The sequence below is a fragment of the Eutrema salsugineum genome, unplaced genomic scaffold, assembly GCF_000478725.1.
Source record: "Eutrema salsugineum unplaced genomic scaffold, Eutsalg1_0 scaffold_5, whole genome shotgun sequence".
In the NCBI taxonomy this organism is placed as follows: Eukaryota; Viridiplantae; Streptophyta; class Magnoliopsida; order Brassicales; family Brassicaceae; genus Eutrema; species Eutrema salsugineum.
The window spans coordinates 7,421,204-7,441,346 of NW_006256612.1; the positions used below are offsets into that span (position 1 = coordinate 7,421,204).

Consider the following 20,143-nt stretch of genomic DNA (forward strand, 5'->3'; position numbering starts at 1 on the left):
AGATTTTAGTTATAGCTGGTCGTTGGTTTTTGTTGTCATACAGTGCACAGGTGCTTCCTCTCTTCCCTTGTATATTTTGAAAATGATTATCGTGTCATCTCTACGTAGATTTTAGAGTATTAATACTTACGATCTACCTACACTGATATTGGATGGTTGAAAAATAATAAAAAGGAATAAAGAAAATATGATAAATAATAACAACCAAAAGATAAAGAGGACGCAAAATAAGAAAACGAATAACTATTATGTGAAAATGAAGAATTTGTGTTTGTTTTAGTTTAGTTGATTTGTGGGTTTAATACACTTATTTAGTATTGCATTTTAGGTGTTTAATTTTATGGGTTTGTTTTATTTTGATCATATACGTTTCAGTTGTTTAAATTTTCTTGATTCACATAATATAAAATTTTATTTTATGATTTTAATCCTCTCGGGAGTCTGCGCGGATAAGACATCTAGTTGTAACGAAATGGAGAGTAGGAAATAAAATTTAACCATTAGCCAAAAAAAAAAAATCTATTAATAATAACAAAATGAAAAACTATGAATGAACCTTTGAACCATTGTGTCTTTCTCTTATACATTTTCATATATAACTGCTAATTTATTCAAATGTTATAATTCATTAATCTTTGAACAATTATGTCTTTTTATTGTACATTTTCATCTGTTAATTTATTTAAACGTTACAATTTTACGGTTGTGTCTTTTTATTTTATTTTATTGATTGTACCATTTCATACATAAATGCTGATTATCAACTGTTGCTTCTCTGAATACTTATGTATTGTATATATTTTGTTCATTGTTTTTTATTTCTTTTAAAAAAAAAATTCTTATAATGCTCTCTTACTTTGAAAAACAGCATCTTATATATCAATTTATTGTTGATAAACTTCAAATTAACTTAAAATTCCTTAATAAAAACATTGTTCATTTGCAAGAAATTTTACAGAAATGGTGTTACAAGATAGATGGTTAGTCATGAATAAAAAAAAACTTGAAATGAAAGGTGAAAAATCTGCTCATTTCCCAAGAAAATATTGTTAGAACAAAAGCCAAAAAAATTGGACTAAACAAAAACTGATAATTCTATTGGCAATTATATCACTAATCTTAAACGATCATATTTTATTTTATCTTATGAATGTTTAATTTAAAAAAAAATATTCAGCCATAAATAAAGAAGAACTTCAATTGAAGGATCTACCATCTGCTCATTATCTAGAAAATATGAGACAATTATATAATTGATTTGACACAGAAATCATTATATACCAAACTATTACGGGGATTAAAGATGCACTTTAACACAACTAATAGATTTGTATGTGAATAATTGAAAAAAAAAGACAACAAAAAATCCAATTTATGTGAAAGTTATGAAGATTTTAGTTCGGAAATGAAAAAAATACAGAAAAATCACAAAAAGTTTTAAAACAAAATAAACGGCTAGGAAGAACAACAAAAAACCCGCAAGTGCACAGCTGATCGATTGTAGTACTTAGGGATCAAATCCACAGGGAAGGAGAATATTTTCCTGCAACAGCTTTGGTGGTGTGTTTAAAATGTAAAAACGAATTCTAAAAAGAAACAACGGGAATTAAATGGCCTAATAACTAAACTTAACGAAAATGAATAAAAATGAGAAATACGGATATTCTAATTGCTTAAATGAAAATCTACTAAAAAGGAATGAGAATATTGAACTAAAGCTTGAAATAAAAACGGTGTGAATCTATAGGAAAGAAGGCGTTGGGGTTCAGGGAAGTTTTCTCAGGGGTACGAACGATTCAAAACATTGCTAGAGAGTAAATTTTATAAGATCTTAGCTTAAACTTTTCGAACTGGAGTCACGGACGTATGAATACGCCATTGTCGTGATCATAGACAACTATCTCTCTCAACCCTGACCAGTAGGTTTCCACTCTGGCCCTGGAAGAGAAGAGATGCATTATGTTTAAGACTCGTCACTCCTATGTTTGTTTTGCTCTCCCAAACTAGATCTGACACCGGATGAACACTTTCGTGTCACCAAGCATCTGGATCAGATTGTAGTTCATGACGCTACTCTAATGCAGTAAAAACGAATTCAGAAAAAAAAGTTCTAAGATTCGGCTCAAAAGCTCATGAAATCCTCATCGAACATATAAATCCCCATCGAAAATCCCTTAATCCCAACAATAAAACTACTCAGACATAATGAACGAAATCAAAAACATAGTATTAATAAGTAGAATAGAAACCGAAATTGAAAAAGAAAGAACAAGAGTTCAAGAGAACAAACCTCTCTCTCTCTCTCCCTAAAAGCTAAAACAAAAACAATAAGAAAAATATGAAGTAATAATTCGGTTCTCCCTTTTAGGGTTCCTAAAACATGTATTTATAGTGCTCAAGACATCTCAGGACGTCACTTAGGGTTTCTCCAAATGAAGGAATCATTGTGGGCTTCAGAAATGGGCCTTCGGGCTTGGAGTTGGCATGCCGCGGTCGGGAGGGCTTCTGACCGCGAGAAATGGCATGTTGGCCGCGGGTGGAATTGCTTGCCGGCTGGTTTATGGGACATCTTGCTCTTCGCGTATCTTTTGATTGAACCGTTGGATTGCCAAGCTGTAAAGTGTGCTGGAAAGATGATACTTCCATCTTTAAGGTCTCCAAATTTGAGCTGGATCAGACGGTGAGAAGGCCTTAAATCAGGGGTGAACTTCTGACGGTTTGACTCTGAGCTGAAATCTGGTTTTCTATCCATTTTGTTAAGCTTTTCCCTAAGTTACCTGAAAAGAGTCTTGGAACTACAAATACTAGAAAAACGTAATAAAAGTACTTAAAAGCAATTAAAAACATAGAAAAAGTATTTCAAAACGATCCATAAAAGTGGTCAAAATACGATGTTATCAAAACGTCAAATTAACTTAGAATTCTTTAAGAAAATTATTGTTCTTTTGCAAGCAATTGTTACTGAAATGGTGTTAGATGAATTTGTTTTAAGTAGATGGTTAGCCATAAATAAAGAAAAACTTTAAATGGAGCGTGAAAGATCTGTTCATTCCCCAAGAAAATATTTTTAGAACGAAAGTCAAATAATTTAGACTTAAAATAGTAATTATTTTGGCAATTATATTACTGATCTTAAAAGACAACATAACATTTTTTCTATGAGTTTTTAGTTATATTTTAAATTTGTTTTAAAAAAAATATATTCAGCCATGAATAAAGAAGACTTGAATTAGGGGGTTTCACATCAGCTCAATATCCATAAAATATTTTTGAAAGAAAATTCAAAAAATTAGGACTAAACAAAAAATGATATTTTTTTGGCAAGTTTATCACTATTTTTAGAAGGCAACATAATCTTTTATCTTATACGTTTATTATTTATATTTAAAAATCTAATTTTAAAATTTAATTTATTATTAAATATGCAAGTGTAACACTACTTTTGGTTATAGTAGAATAGTTATATAATTTATTTGACATAAGAAACATGAGATACCAAACTATAATGGGGATTAAACTGCATTTTTCAAAGTAGATAATGCAACTAATAGATCTGGATGTTAAGTGAAAAAAAAAGACAAAAAAGCCAATTTATGTGAAAGTGATGAAGATTTTAGTCTTGAAAATAAGAAAATGAAAAATCACAAAAAAAGTTTCAAGACAAAAGAAAAAACTAGGAAAACCAAAAAAAAAACATAAATCTGTGAAAAAAATAGCAATAAGAAAAACTATGAATGAACCATTTTCTTTATATATTTATTATTATTTTAAAATTAATTGTAATATTTTGTGTATAACAGTATTTAATTTGAAAGGTTATCATTATTATAAAATTTTGTCTTTTTATTTATTTATTTTTTAAATTATACTTTCTATATATGAAAAATTTCGAATGAACGGTTGTGTCTTTCCATTAAATATATTTTAATTGTATTTTTTATATATAATTGCTAGCTATTGTATGGTTATGTCTTTTGTTTTTTAATTTGTATATGTGTTGGTAATTTAGTGAATCTATGATTACATATTAATAGGAAATGAATGTGGGACATTTAAGTGTTATGGTTATTTTGTTGAACCATTACAATTATTGAGTTTATGGTTATTTTACTAAATATTGCAATTTTAGAGATTATGGTCATTTTATCAATCATTGCAGCTCTTTTGTTTATAGTTATTTACTAAACATCACAATTCTTGAAATTAAGGTTAATTTACAAATCATTGCATCTCTTGAGTTAATGGTTATTAAATCATTGCAACTGTTCAAAATCTTATATATAAAAGTTGCTCAACTTTCTCCATATGATTGACACATCAGCATGGGATAAGTTGACAAATGTCCTTAAATTTTAATTAATAAATTTTAATATTAAATTTTAAAACATTTAAAGAATATGAAAAGTTTGTTTTATTATTTGACTCTTAATTAAAATTTATATTAATGTTAAACAAAATTTATGTTATAACTAATTAAAAATATTGATAGATATGTATTTAACTTTTATATAATTGTAGCTTATTTAATAATATTTAGATTACTTAATAATATTCAAGATGTATTTCAAATTAATTTTTTAAAATTATTTATCATAAAATACTGACAAGTAACAAATGAAATGATGATTATATTAATTTTATTTTTTTAATTAATTGACTATCAATTAATATTTTTGTAAATGTTAAACAAAAATTTATGTTATAACTAATTAAAAAATATTTAATGATATTTATTAATCTTAATATAAATTTAAATTATTAAATAATATTCAATATGTATTAATATTTTAAAATTTTTTAGAATTAAAATATTAACAAGTAAATAAATAACAAGTGATGATTATATTAATTTTTATAAATTATTAAATAATATTCAATATGTATAAATATTTTATAATTTTTTAGAATAAAATATTAACAAGTAAATAAATAACAAGTGATGATTATATTAATTTTTATAAAAATATAAAAAAATTTGAAAATTTTGAAAAGAAAAACCCGCACGTAACGTGCGGGTATTCACCTAGTATAAACAATTTTTTTTTCAATATTGAATCATTGCATCTTTTCAAAAATAAAGACACAATTACTTATTGAAGGGACACAACTTTTCATTAAGAATAAACAACTTTCTACCAAATTAAAAAAAATATATATATATATATAACAAATAAGACACATTTTTTGTTTTTATTTTTATTTAGAGATGGATAAACATTTTATTTATCAAGCATACATTTCACCTGTTAAACAACATAAAGTAGAAGTATCTGCTATAGTTACAAGTTTTTCTATTACAATTGGCATAAGATCTATGAGTTCACTATTTTTAAACAAAAAATGTATAATTTATTCAATAATATGATCAAATTTAGTTATGTATTGGCTTTTTCATTTTTTAAAATTTACTCATGCAGAATGTTTTTAAAAGTTGGCTGATAATATTTAAATTTTTATTGTGTTATCCTCCATTTAAGAGTTTAAAAGTTTAATATTAAATTGATATAATAAATTTTTAAAAATATTTTGATTGCAACAAACATAAAAAATCAATAAATACTGAAAATTCAATAGAAATAGAAAGTTTCTCTCAACAACAATCTTTGGTTAATAGTATGTCATTAAATTTAATATTTAAAAAAAAAATACTTGTGGAAAGCTAATTTACATATATTTTAAAATTTTATTCTGTTTAAAATACATATGTGATATATTATTTCAAAGTCCATGATGAAAATAATCATCTTATTGGATATGTACCACTATGTGATGGTGAGCTACCAAAGTTCTCTCAAATTTATACTTTTGATACAGCTAACAAATTAAAAAACGCCTAATGTCACACAATTAAAAATTTGTTAAGCCAATATAATATGTCCAATGCTATATGAAGTTATAATTTCAAGATAATTTTAGATTTCCGAAAGATAATGCTGACTTAAAAATGTATCAAAACTATTTCTAATGGTTTGAAATCTAAATATTTTCTACATTTTTTAAAAATAATGAAAAATTTGAATTGTTTTTATACATGATTTTGTACTAGAATTTTATTCTCTTCGTTCGGAGATTTTAACATTTCATATCATGATAATGTTTTTAAAAATTTTTCATTGTAAAAATATATCTATCAACGATTGAGTTCTATCGATAAAATTGATCATATTGCTTATAATCGTTGTTTAACTTCTTCTCAATGTCAGTTGTATAATTGTCTTTTATATAGATGTATATGTTAAGTTATACATTGTTACATTAATTGTAAACTATGAACTCAAATAGATATGTGTGTTAATTGCTTTGTACAACTTTTTCGTCGTTATATTTTTATATTTTTGAAAGTCATATCTATTTATTTTTTACAATAATATTTATGTTTTTCAAAAAATTGGATAATTACATCTAAATATCATCACAGTTTGTTATATGTATGTTTACTTATAAATATTTAAAATAATTAGGAGTTTAATATACCTTATTTCTCCTGCGATTTCGTGGGGGCTCGAAACCTAATAATAATAATAATAATTTGAAAAACATATATTAGAGTGTACGAATAAAAACAATTGTGCTGCTGAAAGTCTGAAAATTACAAAATTCAGATAATATTTTTTTTAAAAAAAAACAAACAATATTTTATATCCCAAAGTCTGGGTATTTTGGTCGAGTACTGATCATCATGGTTGACGAGAAAAAAACGGTTGAGCATCACTCCACGTAGCAGAACCAGATGTTGATGTTGAAGCAATATCTATGTTTAACGACTCTCTTCGTGTGTAGATTTGTGCAATTTCTTCCTCCTTGGAAAGTCTCTCCAATTCCAGTGAAACTTCCCTCATGGTTGGTCGTCTATCTCCCTTTAAGTTCAAGCATAACTTGGCAATCTTGGCCATTCCCGTGACTTGTTCCAACACGCAGCCCTCTCTGATTCGTGGATCAATGATGTCGACAAGTCTCTTCTCTTCCATTGCTACAAGAAAGTAAGTAGCTAGAGTCCTGTTTCCTTGAGGCCGTTGGGTAGAGATTGCTTTTTCTCCAGTGATAAGTTCTGCTAGCACAACTCCGTAACTATAAACATCACTTTTCTCTGTGTACTGGCTGGACTGGAAGTACTCAGGATCTAGGTATCCTACCGTACCTGAAACCACCGTTGTGAGGTGGCTGTGATCTACAGCTATCACTCTTGAAGTGCCAAAGTCTGATAATTTTGCTCGAGACTTGTCATCCAAGAGTATGTTCGAGGACTTGATATCTTTGTGGTAAATCGGAGATGTTGCAGAATAATGCAGGTATGAAATCGCTCCCGCAATCTCTATAGCAATTTGCAAGCGTACTCCCCAAGGAACAATTATGTCCTCATTATGGAGATGTTCAAAAAGATTGCCGTTGGGAATGTATTCATACACCAACACTGGAACCTCTGTCTCTAGACAGCATCCTAATATCCCAACGATGTTGCGGTGCTTGATTTTAGAGGAAACCACAACCTCGTTAATAAATTCCTCCACTTGATCTTCGTCCAGAACCTTGGATTTCTTTACCGCTACGATCCTACCGTCAGCGAGCATCCCTTTGAACACCGTTCCTTGGCCACCTTCCCCAAGAACCCTCTCCAGACTGAAACTCTCTGTAGCTTTCTCTAATTCTTTCGAGCTGAATATTTTTGTTTTCTCTACAGAGCTTTCTTCTCCTGAAGCTAATTGTTTCTCTAACAAAAGACCTCCATTACGCTTAAAGAACTTTTTTCTGAGGTTCGTCTTTCTATACTTCTTGATAAATTTGTATAGCCCAAAGCCTACACCTACAAGCAACACGCCTAAACCTACGCTAACCCCTACAAAGCCATCAAAGACCAAGGGAAGATAAACGATGATATCACAATATGAATATGAAGATGTGTTTTTTTTTTCTTTTTCAAACAAAAAAAAATCTAAATATATATATAAATTTGAATATGAATATATATATATATATATATATATAAATCTAAATATATATATATATATATCACAAAACAATGTGCATGATTTATTAAGAATCACAAAATATATGGGAGGGTTCGTACTGCATCGAATTATATGGACATTTATGTTACGAGAATCAGAAGGTAGTATTCGTCATAGTGAGTTGGTTAGGACTATGGCTAACCAAAACATGGAGGAATATAGATATTATTTTCTGACAGGCGTATATATATCTATTTAATTAATAACCAACAAAATAAAAACAACTTTGCAAAATGGTTTCCAGAAAACGGTATTTCAGAAAGAAAATGTTTCTGACAGTTCTTTTAAGTTCACAATGTTTGCGAATGGTAAACAAAGGGTAATTTATATTAGAATTTACATATTTTTACCATGTTTTAAGAACTTCCTATTCATATTTTCCGTATTACATCAAAGGGTAATAAATATAAATCCCAAATTACATAGATAAAACTATCCAAAAAAATGATTCATTATTTTAAAATTATGAAGTACGATTTAAATTGGAATTAAAAGAAGTTTAATATTTAGAGCATATATTTTGAGTCAAAACTGAAATTCTTCCATTGAATAAATTTATTTTGATTCACGTATTCTAAGTTTTTAATAGAGTTTTTCATTACAAACATTTTTTGGTAAACATTAAAAAATTAAGCGTTGACAAAATAAATTTAAGCATAATGGAATTATATCTATATATATATTATTTGATAACTCATATATTGCAAATAACTATGTCTATAAATTTTACAAAGATAAAATTTTATTTGCTGCTTTCGTGGTTAAGAATTTGCAACAGGAGTCCATATCAGAGGTTCAATGTTTTTTTTTTATTATTATGATTTTAATCATGCTTTTTTTTTTGAAATGATAATCATGCTTGCTTTCTATGACTTTATATATATGTTCTACTTGATTATCTGAGTTTTAGGGGAAAAATATTGTAGAAAAAAAAAAGAAAATAGAAATATAAATAATCGATATTATATTTAAGTTCTTTAATCAACGGGGGTGTACGTGTTGCATGTAAAGTAGATATAGACCGTATTACTGCAAATTTTTAAAGGTATTATTATCATAGAAAATTACTGTCCGGGATATAGATTATGGCGGTCTTAAAATATCATGCTGCTGATTCTAGTTAAAAAAAAAAAAATTAAAAGCTTTAGAATACGGGTGAAAAAAAAAAAAAACTGGATAGGAGTTCGAGAGTCGTACGTACCTATATAAATGATGGAGGTTTTGTTCTTTTGGGTTACGCATAGATAGCTTCCGGGAATATTTTGACAAGTAGTAATCTTGCCGCTGATACAATACTTGGGACGACCATCTTCGTGGATTTTACACTCATCAATATCTACATATATATAGTGTATGAAAAGAAAATGTCATGGATTATTATTTATTGTTTGTTTTGGTGTGTGTGAGTGTGTTTTATGATTAGAAGAGATTAACTGACCTTTGCATCCATCATGATCGTATGGGTTACCCTCGTAGCCAGAGGTGCACGCACACCTTATATCGTAGAACTCGTTATTAGGGTTAAACCATTGATAGCAGAAGCAAGGTCTAGATTGAGAGTGGTAATCTAGGGTGCGGCACTCTTGAAACGAAAGATTGGTCGTAATAATTTTCCAAGTCAGCTGGATTGTAGCATACTTGGTAGCGTGAAGCTTTTTCGCATCAGTTCTGTTGCTCCACAGTGATGGTTGCTCGTATTCGTCTGTTAAGAAGGCGACTACGCACGTCGTATTACCACCATAGCCGCTCTCTATTTTCACACCAATTACATCACCGATCTCTCTAGGCGTGCTTGCATTGCAACACCGGTAGCCATAGCAGCCTGTGTCGTCGTCTAAGAGCCAGTAGTATTTCCATTGATCGCAAGTCGAGACGCAACCCACAATTCCAGGGTCGATATGGGTCAACGTAGCCGTGGCATTGCACCCAAAAGCCATCAGTAGGTTATTGCTGCCGACTGAAAAAGGAGTAGCCGTCAAATTCAACAAAACCTCTTCCAACTTCTCTTCGTCGCCGCGAGAACACCCCATAGAAGTCATGCTGGTTTTGATGCGGAGCGATCCAACAGGAAACGAGTCAAAAGGATACGAGTCAACAGGAAATGACTCAACCCGGTGCTCTAATGCTCTCGGTAGATCGATTTGCACCAATTCCTTGTTGATTTTGGGCAGATACGGGACCGACTTGTTGCACTGGACCTCGTACCAATCATTGAGGAAGCACCCGTCTCCAATACCAAAAGGAAACGGTATGGAGATGTTCCCACAGCGTCTTACGCAAGAACTTGGAACCGTGACTTGTGCTGAAACAGAGTTCAACACATGCACAACAACTAGATACAGGTGAAGACAGAGTATAATAAACCTTTCTGTTTTTTTTTTAGATCTCTCTGTTTTTTTTCTTTCTTTTTTTTTCCTTCCTTCTCCTCTCACTTCACTCATCTCCTTCGTTATATTAGGTACGTGCACAACTGAAAATTTAACCACCATACTTTATCATTTACTACTGATCAAGAAAGAGATCACCAAACTTTGTGTCGTTAGGTTTCTTGTTGGATTAATATCATATATATGGAGAAATGAAAAAGTCTTCGAGTAATTTAAATCATGGGATGGCCACGACGACTCACGAGGCTCTTTGTACTCGTTCCTTGTCTTTAACGCTGTTTATGGTTGCGTTGACCTTAATCCTCGTCTAGGGGTTTAGGAGCTTAATTAGGCATCGAGATCAAATTAGGGTTTGGTCAATTGATTGAGACTATATATCTGTTACCCACACGAGGGAAGGACAAGTCTTAAAACGCAACCACACGAGTAACATATAATAGTTAGTCATCTGTCACTTGCTCGTTCGATATCCAACGACCACGACCTTTACAATTTGGTTTCATCCTAAGTCTTCCGTCTGGTAGGCACTAGCTAGCAGTGATGTCTAATGAGATTTGTGTTATGTTTCTTGTTGGATTGATATTAATAGACACCATACTACCATTGGCCCATCCCGTTGCTTAACTACCTTGATGCTCCAACCCTTAATGTCACACGCTCCTGTAAAGACACAGCAGTAATTGCTTTTTAGGGAGAAGAAATATAAGCATGTAGAGAGATTTGTGGTTTTTTTTTTTTTAAAAAAAAAAATCTCTTAGGTTTCCAAGGGATAATTTTCCAAGATTACGAGGAAACATGATCATGACGACGACAATGGTTAGTTCCTATATGTACCTGGAATTTGGAAGAAAAAAAAGTAGTTCTGCTTCGTCATTTGAAAATGTACAAAGAAGAGAGAGGTTAAGTTATATAAGACCCGAGCCGGCAGCAAATCCAACGACGGTGGGAGTGATTGCGTCAGTCACTCATCATACACATTACATACAAAGGTATATAATCTTCTTTTGGTCTACATCCAAATCTTTCTTTTTGTCTAAAGAAACTAAAATAACCATAGAAAAAAAAAAAAAAAGAGGCGCTCGTTATTGGGACGACAAGGATATGGTACAGCCTAGTTCTCGAGCCGCAGTGTCAAGAAACTGAGTAGGCATAGTTGTGGAAAGCAAGCTGTGAGCTTCCCAGTTCAAACATTTCTGTATATCTGCTTTCCAGTCTATTGTCGCCGCGTTGAAGAACCGATAGGACGGGCTGTGCATTACGTTCTTCTCTGTTGCTGGCCGCTGCTTTGGAGTTACCGTGATGGTTACGGAGCTTTGGTTCATGATGTCGCGTAGTACTGATGTGCTCAAGGCACGTACGTGTGCACTTGGGTGCGATAGGCACCGTATTGTTGCCGGTAGACGACACTGCATTTGAGGCAAACCAGATGTAGGTTGTACACGTCAGAGTTGGTTTGGACACTTTGACTTGTACTGATGATCATATGTACAATGTGACACAAGAAAGAAACCTTAGGCTCTGTTCTGACTCTTGCTTACCTTCAGTAGATTGGATAAACCGTCCACCACTGCTAGTCCAGATGGCCCCCAAGCTAGCACCGGCTGTATTGCTCTTGCCGTGGCTTCAAGTAGCTGCGAAAGGTTTTGGAACACAGCGGAATCAGAAAACATTATTAATTTTTTGTCAGCCTAGCCCGAAGGAAGAGCATTTTAGAGAGCAAATTATAGCAGAGCCTAGTAGCAGGTACCTCAAGTTGAGGCAATGTACAAGCTTCTCCATCAACAAGCATTCCATCAGTTGCCCGCAGAAGAAGATCTGATGCACTTGCCAAAATCACCAGTGACTCTGGCCTGTCATGATTCCGCATGAGCTCCACCATCACTTTGACTATCCGCTGGTTGATTTTCCACATTTTCTGACCTTCTTCATCATCTTTGGCGATCCAAGGCTGCAACTCTCTTTCAGCCTGTATACAATCATTCAAGATACTAGAACATTAAAAGTAATTTCTTCAATATATAAGCTCGAAACAAATCCCATTGCTAGACAAGCCATAATCATTTTCATACTTCAAATTTTATTACTTTATTTCCCATCCGTGATATATATCAAAATAAGTGCTGCACAAAACTTCTCGGCTTACTTTTCTTAAAATTTACTATACATGAGAGATCGAACCAACGTGTACATAAGCCATAGGTTCTATCCAGTTGATTAATTATTCTTAATCTTTACAAAGGTGTGGTATTCCTGACAAATTAAATAAATAAGTAAAGTCGAGAGAAATTTGGACCTGAAGAACAACTGCAGCAGCTGCTTTTGCTGGCGTTGCAGATACGACATTGCATAGTGCATCAACTACCTGATATATGAAATATTATGATCAGTAAATGAACCCCTTGATAGCTTGGATTCATGAACATCAAGGAAACTGCAATCGAGCTGGGAAATAGAGATGCTGAGGTTTACCTGTCTCCACCCTTGTTGAGCAGAGGTGCTTTCCGCGGTCGGCTGGATTTCAGGAGCAGCAATCAGTTTGTGCCATAACAGTGAAACAACGGAGAAAGAAAGCTCCGGTTTCTCTGCAAGTACTGACCTCAAAAGAACTTGTGTACCACAATAAAACCCTGCGAGCCTATCAGCTGTGAGGAAATTCGCTAGATCGGAAGCATCTAAAAGGAAATCTTTGATACCCTTCTCTGAGTGTCTAGTCCCTGAGCCTTCATCTGAATGTCTAGCATACTTATGATTGCCTCTTGGAGTCATTTCACTACGTGACGTGGATGTCACCGCTGTACCAAAGCCTGTGGTGCTTGCACATGTGTTCTGTTGTTTCCAGTTTAGACAGGCCAGAGAATCCTTCTGAACCGGTGCATTCTTAAGGTAGGCTTCTAAAGGTTCAGCTTTGTCGACAATGGATGCAACAACTTTGCTGTGAACATCAATGAGGGTATACAATGACGATGCTCTTCTATGAATTTCCTTGTCCCACTTACATCTCATCAACCCAGACAGCGCATGCGTCAAGGCCTTTGAACGTCTGAACAGTTCGGAGATATGAGCTGCAACCATGGCCGCAGCAACTATCTCACTAGAACTGTAACTCCATGGAGTCCCCACAGAAGATGGTTTCAATGAAAAGAGTGCCTCTAGAATTGCCAAGATTCGGCGTGTATGATTAACTGCCGAGTCAATCCCAGCTCCATACTGGTTAGATGACCCATTTATCTTTACAGGCTTTGTAATAGTTCCAGCCACTGCAGAATTGGAAAAATTTCCCCCTCCCGAGATCATAGGATACAGCTGAACCTCACAGGCAAGAGCACAAACAGCAGCAAGAACGTATGAATCAAATGCTGCCACAGGTCCCTGTCCCTTGACATTTCTACTTTTACGGTTAGTAGTTTGATTGTCAGATACAGATTGATTCTCCTCGGCAGTACTAGCATATTCGCTTCTCGGTCTCTTGCTCCCACAAGACTGTGCTTCATGGCTAACACATACAGTCAACACAACAAAAAGTAGTCGCGAAGCTATCTCCACACCAGCGCATGATTCTAAAAATAGAGCATGGACCATAGCACGAAGCTCAGCCATAGCAAGGTTTTTGGTCGCTGATCTTGTGGTAAAACTCGATCTAGCTTTCCTGACATGTTCCCTGGAAGATTCTGGAGGAAAAGTTCTACTGAGGATTGTTTCCACGGTGGCAACAAATATTTTCATCAAACATGCTTCCGAAGGACTCCCCCGTGGAAGATATTCAAGTACTTTGAGGAGTGGAATGTATAGATTCCATGACAATATAGGAGGTTGCAGAGGGGTAGCAACTATTATTTCGGGAAGATCAACCGCTGAAGAATTTAAAGGGATCAATCCATAGGCAGCTTCCCATATAGTGCAAATTCTCCACTCGACTTCAGGACCATGAGCACAGAGCATTGAGGCAATTCCTTGAGCAGTGGCTTCAATGGTTGCTTCTGCTGCAGGAACTTCTATCTGGTGAGGAATATAGGGTTCTGTTATTAGTCAGTCTCACTATAATTTTCATATCAGGGATAAGTTGGTAGAACATCAAAAACAAAACAAAAAAATAGTAACCATGCCTGCTTTCTGTAATTTGAACTGTAGCCACCAATAGGCGCGTGCTGAATTTCTACTCCCTCAACTTGGCATAGCGGAGGAAAAAGCAGTGCTGGCTGTGAGAGTATGCGGAAAAGCAAAGCGGCTGCAGCATCAGCAGCAACACCTGCCCTCATAGACATAGCAATTCCTATTGCACGCAAAAAGTGCAAATGCATCCAGTTCCTGGGTAGCTACATCAAGAAAGAGAGTGTGATCAATGATGATTCTTTTGATGACATATCAAAGCTGATTTTTTTTAGGACTCAATGCTATCCGCTGTTGAAGTTTCAAAGGCTCCCACATATTGTAAGCCAACAAATCTCATAGTGTCCAACAAGGGACACGATCAGCGTTCTGGAGAGATTTAAAGGATTCAAATAATTACGCTTACCCTTACACCAGATGCATAATCTTCAGCAGCTCGAAGGAGTTCCACAAGCTGTACAGCAGCATCAAGTGCATCTGGAGCCCACGACGGCGGTGCTTCCAAGAGTCCAAGAAGAAGTCTCTGAGTAGCACTTGGAGTTGCAATGGCATAATATCTGACAGTAAAATAGGAAAGTGAGATGCAGTTCTGAAGGAAGCACAACCTTAAAACAAGCAACAGACTGCTAACAATAAACCTCAATCCAAAAGGTGCGTTCAGAAACGCTACCTATGAAACAAACGTGCATATGGCTCAAGAGCTGGAAGACCAGCAACTAAATGTTCATCTAAGGATGTCGTTGGCGGGGGAAGAAGAAGAGCAGGGACAGCAACCGCCGTTAGCGTAGCAGTCTCATATCGAGCAACTTCATCATCACAAACACTCAGTATGACACCAGCTCCATTAGCAACCGCCCATCTTGGCGTCGAAGGCATTAGTTGAGGGTGTTTACCAGATCCTCGAGAAGCTACCAAAGTAAGAAGCAACTCAGAACCCATTCTAATTGCCACAAGAGATGGAAACACACTTATGAACGAAATGACAGAACAACTACATTGATCAGAATTTTCATCAATATCTGGTTCCGAGAGGATACTAACACGTAATATTTAAACTCACCAATGGTTGGCGGCTTGAGCTCTCCAGCAGCATATTTACCCATTACACCACTACACCTGTATATATGAGCAACATTTTTTAGTTGCAAGTAAGCTAAAGCACACTACAGAACCTCAGTCCAGAGTCCTCAAGAACCAAAAAAAAAAAAGAACGAGGCCAGCGGATGAAGACATAGAAGCGTCCGTAACACAATAAACTTACCAACGGAAGTAGTCACTTCTTATACCCAAGGGAGCAGCAAGTAATATATCACTGATCCATGGAGACAAAGGCCTTAACGGTTTCCTTTCATGCTGTACTGGTGATACAGCCTTAGGCTCTGAAAGCGCAGAACCACTAGTTGTAGCTTTGCTCAGACAATTTATCTCTGTTTCTCCATTTTGCTGCTCAGTCTTATATATAGGACGATTGTAATGAGTCAAAATACGAAGGATTTCTCCGCACGCCAAAGCCCATTGCTCTGAATAGTCATTCTGTTAAGATTGTAAACATGTCAGCACTAAAATGGTATAGGAGCTTCACAACCAATTACTAAGCGGAATATAGTCTTAGCTAAAATTGTTGGGAAACTATATACCTCGCTACTAGGGCAAACTAAAGATATGAAAGAAGCAAAGGGATGAGCTTCCTTGCTGTACACCAGAGAGCCATCAATGAGACATGAAATCATTGGGAGAATTACTGCATGACCATGCTCCGGATGATGAAGGACAAACATTGCTGTTCATCAGCAAACGAAAATATCAGATTCACAATAACGAAGTGCAGATATAGCATGACAAGTGTTGATAGAGAAGTTCATACCCAGCACATCATCCAAAAGTCGCTTCTCAGTTGACGGATACTGATGGCGGACCAACTGATACACATATTTGATAAATCAGTAAAACGTCACTACTGGGAAAAATACTCTTAACAGCACTATCAGTACCAAGAAAATCATTGTGCATAACACAACAAGTACCTCAGCAATGTCATCAGGGAATTGCTCTGATGTGAATTGACCAAAGTATTCGACATAGGCAACGACTTGATCCTAGGAAAACCGGAGAACACAATCAGTAATCACAGTGAGGCACACGTATCAGGGAGCATAACTTTCCGGTTCATGGAGTCTTATGTACCTTATGTTGTTGAGGGTCTCGTGGCGGAGGCCATAACAAGGATGAGAACTGAAGACCATCGATCCACCTCTCAGATGAAGTAGCCATCCAAAATTAAACTAGGATCCGAAAACTAAACCACTAGAATGGTTACAATTTTAACACCAACTGAAGAAATTCTCCACGAGAGATGCAAAATCTCTAAACCCCTTTTTACCAATCGAGAATCAGTAGGTCGTAGTTTAACATTCGCCGGCAAGAACAACACATCCCCAGATTAGTCCTTGACCTACCAACACACTGTACAGTAAATCGAAGCTGAAGAAGAAGAAAAAACGCTAAATCCGTGTAGTTAACACTCTATCGCGTAGGTGATCCTAATACAGTCTGGTAAACTGATAATCGCTCCTTCCTGTAGATACAAATAAGAGGAGAAGATTCTCAATCAGACGAGATGTGGTACACAAGTTTTAAACCAACAAAGAGAGAAATCTATGCTGAGAAAATGCAAGTAGAAACCAGTAAAGGGAAAAAACCCCAAAAGAATTGAGTCCGAAATTGAGGAAAATTCATCCATCATCAAGATTAGATTTACCAAACATAATCTCAACATCAAATCATCTGAGAATCAACAAAAGCATGAGAAAATGGAAGGAAACCAAACACGACCTGCAGGAATATTCCTATGCGATTGCTGATTAATTCTCCCTCTGCTTTGCCTTTAGCTTTCTGGAAATTTTTGAGAGCTAAAAATCGATGGAAGAATATCAGTGGAAAAGATGTAGAAGAAGAAGAAGAAGAGAATATCAAAAATGATTCTAGAGGATACACAAGAGATTGTGGCTTTTGGAGGTGAAGGGGGAGAGAGAAAGAGATTTGAGAGGCTTCTCCACTCGGTTTAAGATTTCCGCCTGACGTGGCATCGATATTTCCTGGCTTTGCCACGGACTTATGCGCCATTTAGATCTCATCGTCCATGTCCATCGCCATACCATCATCATCATCATGTCACATACACACAGTTATTTTCTTTATTATTCTCAAATAATTAACCAACTTAATTTGTAATCTTACATAGATTTTCGCTGTAGGAAATCACAAAATATGATTGTAGAACTCAGCTTACTTCAAAATTCTGTTTATTTCAAATTATCTTTGCTGAAGCATCAATTTATTTATTTACTTACCACATATTTTGTGTATAGAAACACTAGATGATAGATAAATAAGCTCATTTTTTAATGTTTTTGAAAGAAGAAAAAACTCTGCATTCACAATATGGTCATATTGGCAAAGTATTTATTTGAATAACTTAATCACAAATTATCTTAAAGGTTTTGTTGTTCATGATTCTATTTTTTCCTTTTCATTAATTTAACTAGCTCTCGTGTGATTGCCTCCTAATAGTTATATTAGTTCTACAAAACTAGTGACATGTGTTCGCAGATATTTTGTGAGGAGCTATGTTAAAATGCGACGAGGTGTTTCGTACACCGTCAAATTTCAACCGTTGATTTCAGAGGTGAGTGAGTCCCACCCACAAATTCCTTAACGAATTTTCGGGCAGCTTGACCGAAAGAGTTTCGAGCCGTCCGATGGCTGTGGAATTAACGGGCAGCTTTTGTGAAGACAGCCCGTTGAAAATATCTAAATGGGTCCCACTCTCCTTTAGGATATTTTTACTTCTTCCCACTTGTCCGCCCAACCACATAAACAAGTACTCCAAACAAAGACGTGGCGCAACTAGATGCCGTGTACCAATCGGAGTGGAGCAAGAGATATATGGACGTTGATCTTCCGCCAAACAAAGACGTGGCGCAACTAGATGCGAGCAATATATTGTAGTAATCTCCATACGATTCGTCGTGTCTTAGAGATGAAATCACTGTGGGCTTTTCATGGTCATGCTTTCATGTATGGGATGGGCTCAAACATACGTGGAGATTGGGCCGATAATAATTGTAATTTAATTGAAAACCATCAGTTTTTTCCTACTTATTCAGCACGGTAATTACTTTTGAAGTAAATATAATTTATCTCTAAAACTTTGAAAAAAGTAAAAAACTTAACGTCTTTTTTAAGTGTAATTAAAAAAAAAAAATATGGTTTGTTCTTGATAATAGAAAGAGTATTCAATTTTAAAAAAAGGTAGTGTGCCTACTTTTGTGGTTATTATATCATTTTATAACAATCTTTCATTAAAGTGATTCTATGGTGGAGGAATTTTTTATAAAATTCAATTGCTTTTTAAAAAGTTGTATTTTCCTAAACGGTAGACATTTCCTTTTTTTTTACTACATCTCGTTTTATATATTTGATGATCAAGTTATAACCCAATATCGGTTCTATTGTGGTTACTGAGCTAAGATATGCATTACATGCCCCTTTATCATACAATACAATTTTGTCACAGCAGAAATGTGACATGAATCAATAATAATAAACAAAAATATTAAACATATAAATGACTATCAGAAAAATTGATAGTAAATGTTTTGATGTATTTTTGAAAATTAAATAAAATTCAGAAAGAAATTAGAATTTCCCCAAAACCAATCCCTTGATAACTTTAGATGATATTAAAGATTTCTTTTTAAATAAATTACCAATATATCTTAATTATTTCACCGGATTTCGACAAAATATTAATTTTGATCCAACTAAATACCATTAAAAATGTCTAGTGAACAAATATGTTGGAAAATTCTGTCGGAATTTAAGAAGAAGAAAAAAAACATATTCATTCACTAAGTTGATAAATAGTCTTACGTTTCAAATTAAATATCAAATAGAAAAAGAAAGGGATGGAACAATCTAGAATGAACAGTGTATTGTATGTTAATTAAAATATGTAAAAGTGTGAGTGTGAAGTCAACAAATGATGAGGCAAAGGCCGGCTGGTGTAGCTCCAATTAGAAGGGTCAGCCACATTTGGACGGTGACACGTATCAACCCCCACTCACTCTCTTCTTTATTCAATCATTTCTTTATGTGGTAAAAGCCATATGGTTTAGAACACTGATGTCGACTTTCACATGAACAGACAGAGATTGTTCCATTTCAACACTTCATGATTCATGTACCATCTCACATGAAAAAACAAAACAAAAACAAAACAAAAAAAATTAATAAGAAGTCTCAGCTAATATTTGTTTAATTCACTACATTTCAGAGAATATTCGATCAACATAAACTATTATAATTAACGAACGTCATATCGAACATTTATTTATGAAATGAATGTTACGATCATTGAATTGCTTGTTCCAATTATAAAAACCATAAAAAGAAAAGAAAAGAAGTCTGTGTGTGCATATAACTGAAATGATGCATGTTGAATACAAACCACAAAATTCGAGTAGGACACATTCGAATAAAGTCATTATTGTACACACCCACGTTTGGATTCGCATCAGTATATATATATATCGCTCTACTGTAACCATAATAAATTCATTTTTTCTTGAACAAATTATGTTG

The 20,143-nt window shown here is 34.1% G+C and overlaps 2 protein-coding genes across 2 annotated transcripts; both read right to left on the reverse strand.

The window, feature by feature from the left end:
- Positions 1 to 6,677: 6,677 nt before the first annotated feature.
- Positions 6,678 to 10,505, reverse strand: LOC18992672 (wall-associated receptor kinase-like 10). The gene is made up of 4 exons (XM_006416094.2): positions 10,490 to 10,505; positions 9,445 to 10,374; positions 9,208 to 9,342; positions 6,678 to 7,834 (listed from the first exon to the last, which is right to left on the reverse strand). The coding sequence occupies exons 1-4, from the start codon at positions 10,503 to 10,505 to the stop codon at positions 6,678 to 6,680; spliced, it is 2,238 nt and encodes a 745-aa protein (XP_006416157.2).
- A 761-nt stretch (positions 10,506 to 11,266) lies between these two features.
- On the reverse strand, positions 11,267 to 17,591 carry LOC18992673 (protein GIGANTEA). Its single transcript, XM_006416097.2, has 15 exons — positions 17,333 to 17,591; positions 16,685 to 17,075; positions 16,525 to 16,596; positions 16,365 to 16,419; positions 16,138 to 16,280; positions 15,762 to 16,033; positions 15,561 to 15,616; positions 15,171 to 15,408; positions 14,907 to 15,057; positions 14,497 to 14,706; positions 12,863 to 14,389; positions 12,687 to 12,755; positions 12,141 to 12,359; positions 11,932 to 12,024; positions 11,267 to 11,799 (listed from the first exon to the last, which is right to left on the reverse strand). The coding sequence occupies exons 2-15, from the start codon at positions 16,769 to 16,771 to the stop codon at positions 11,476 to 11,478; spliced, it is 3,516 nt and encodes a 1,171-aa protein (XP_006416160.1). The 5' UTR covers positions 16,772 to 17,075; positions 17,333 to 17,591; the 3' UTR covers positions 11,267 to 11,475.
- Between the last annotated feature and the right edge of the window lie 2,552 nt (positions 17,592 to 20,143).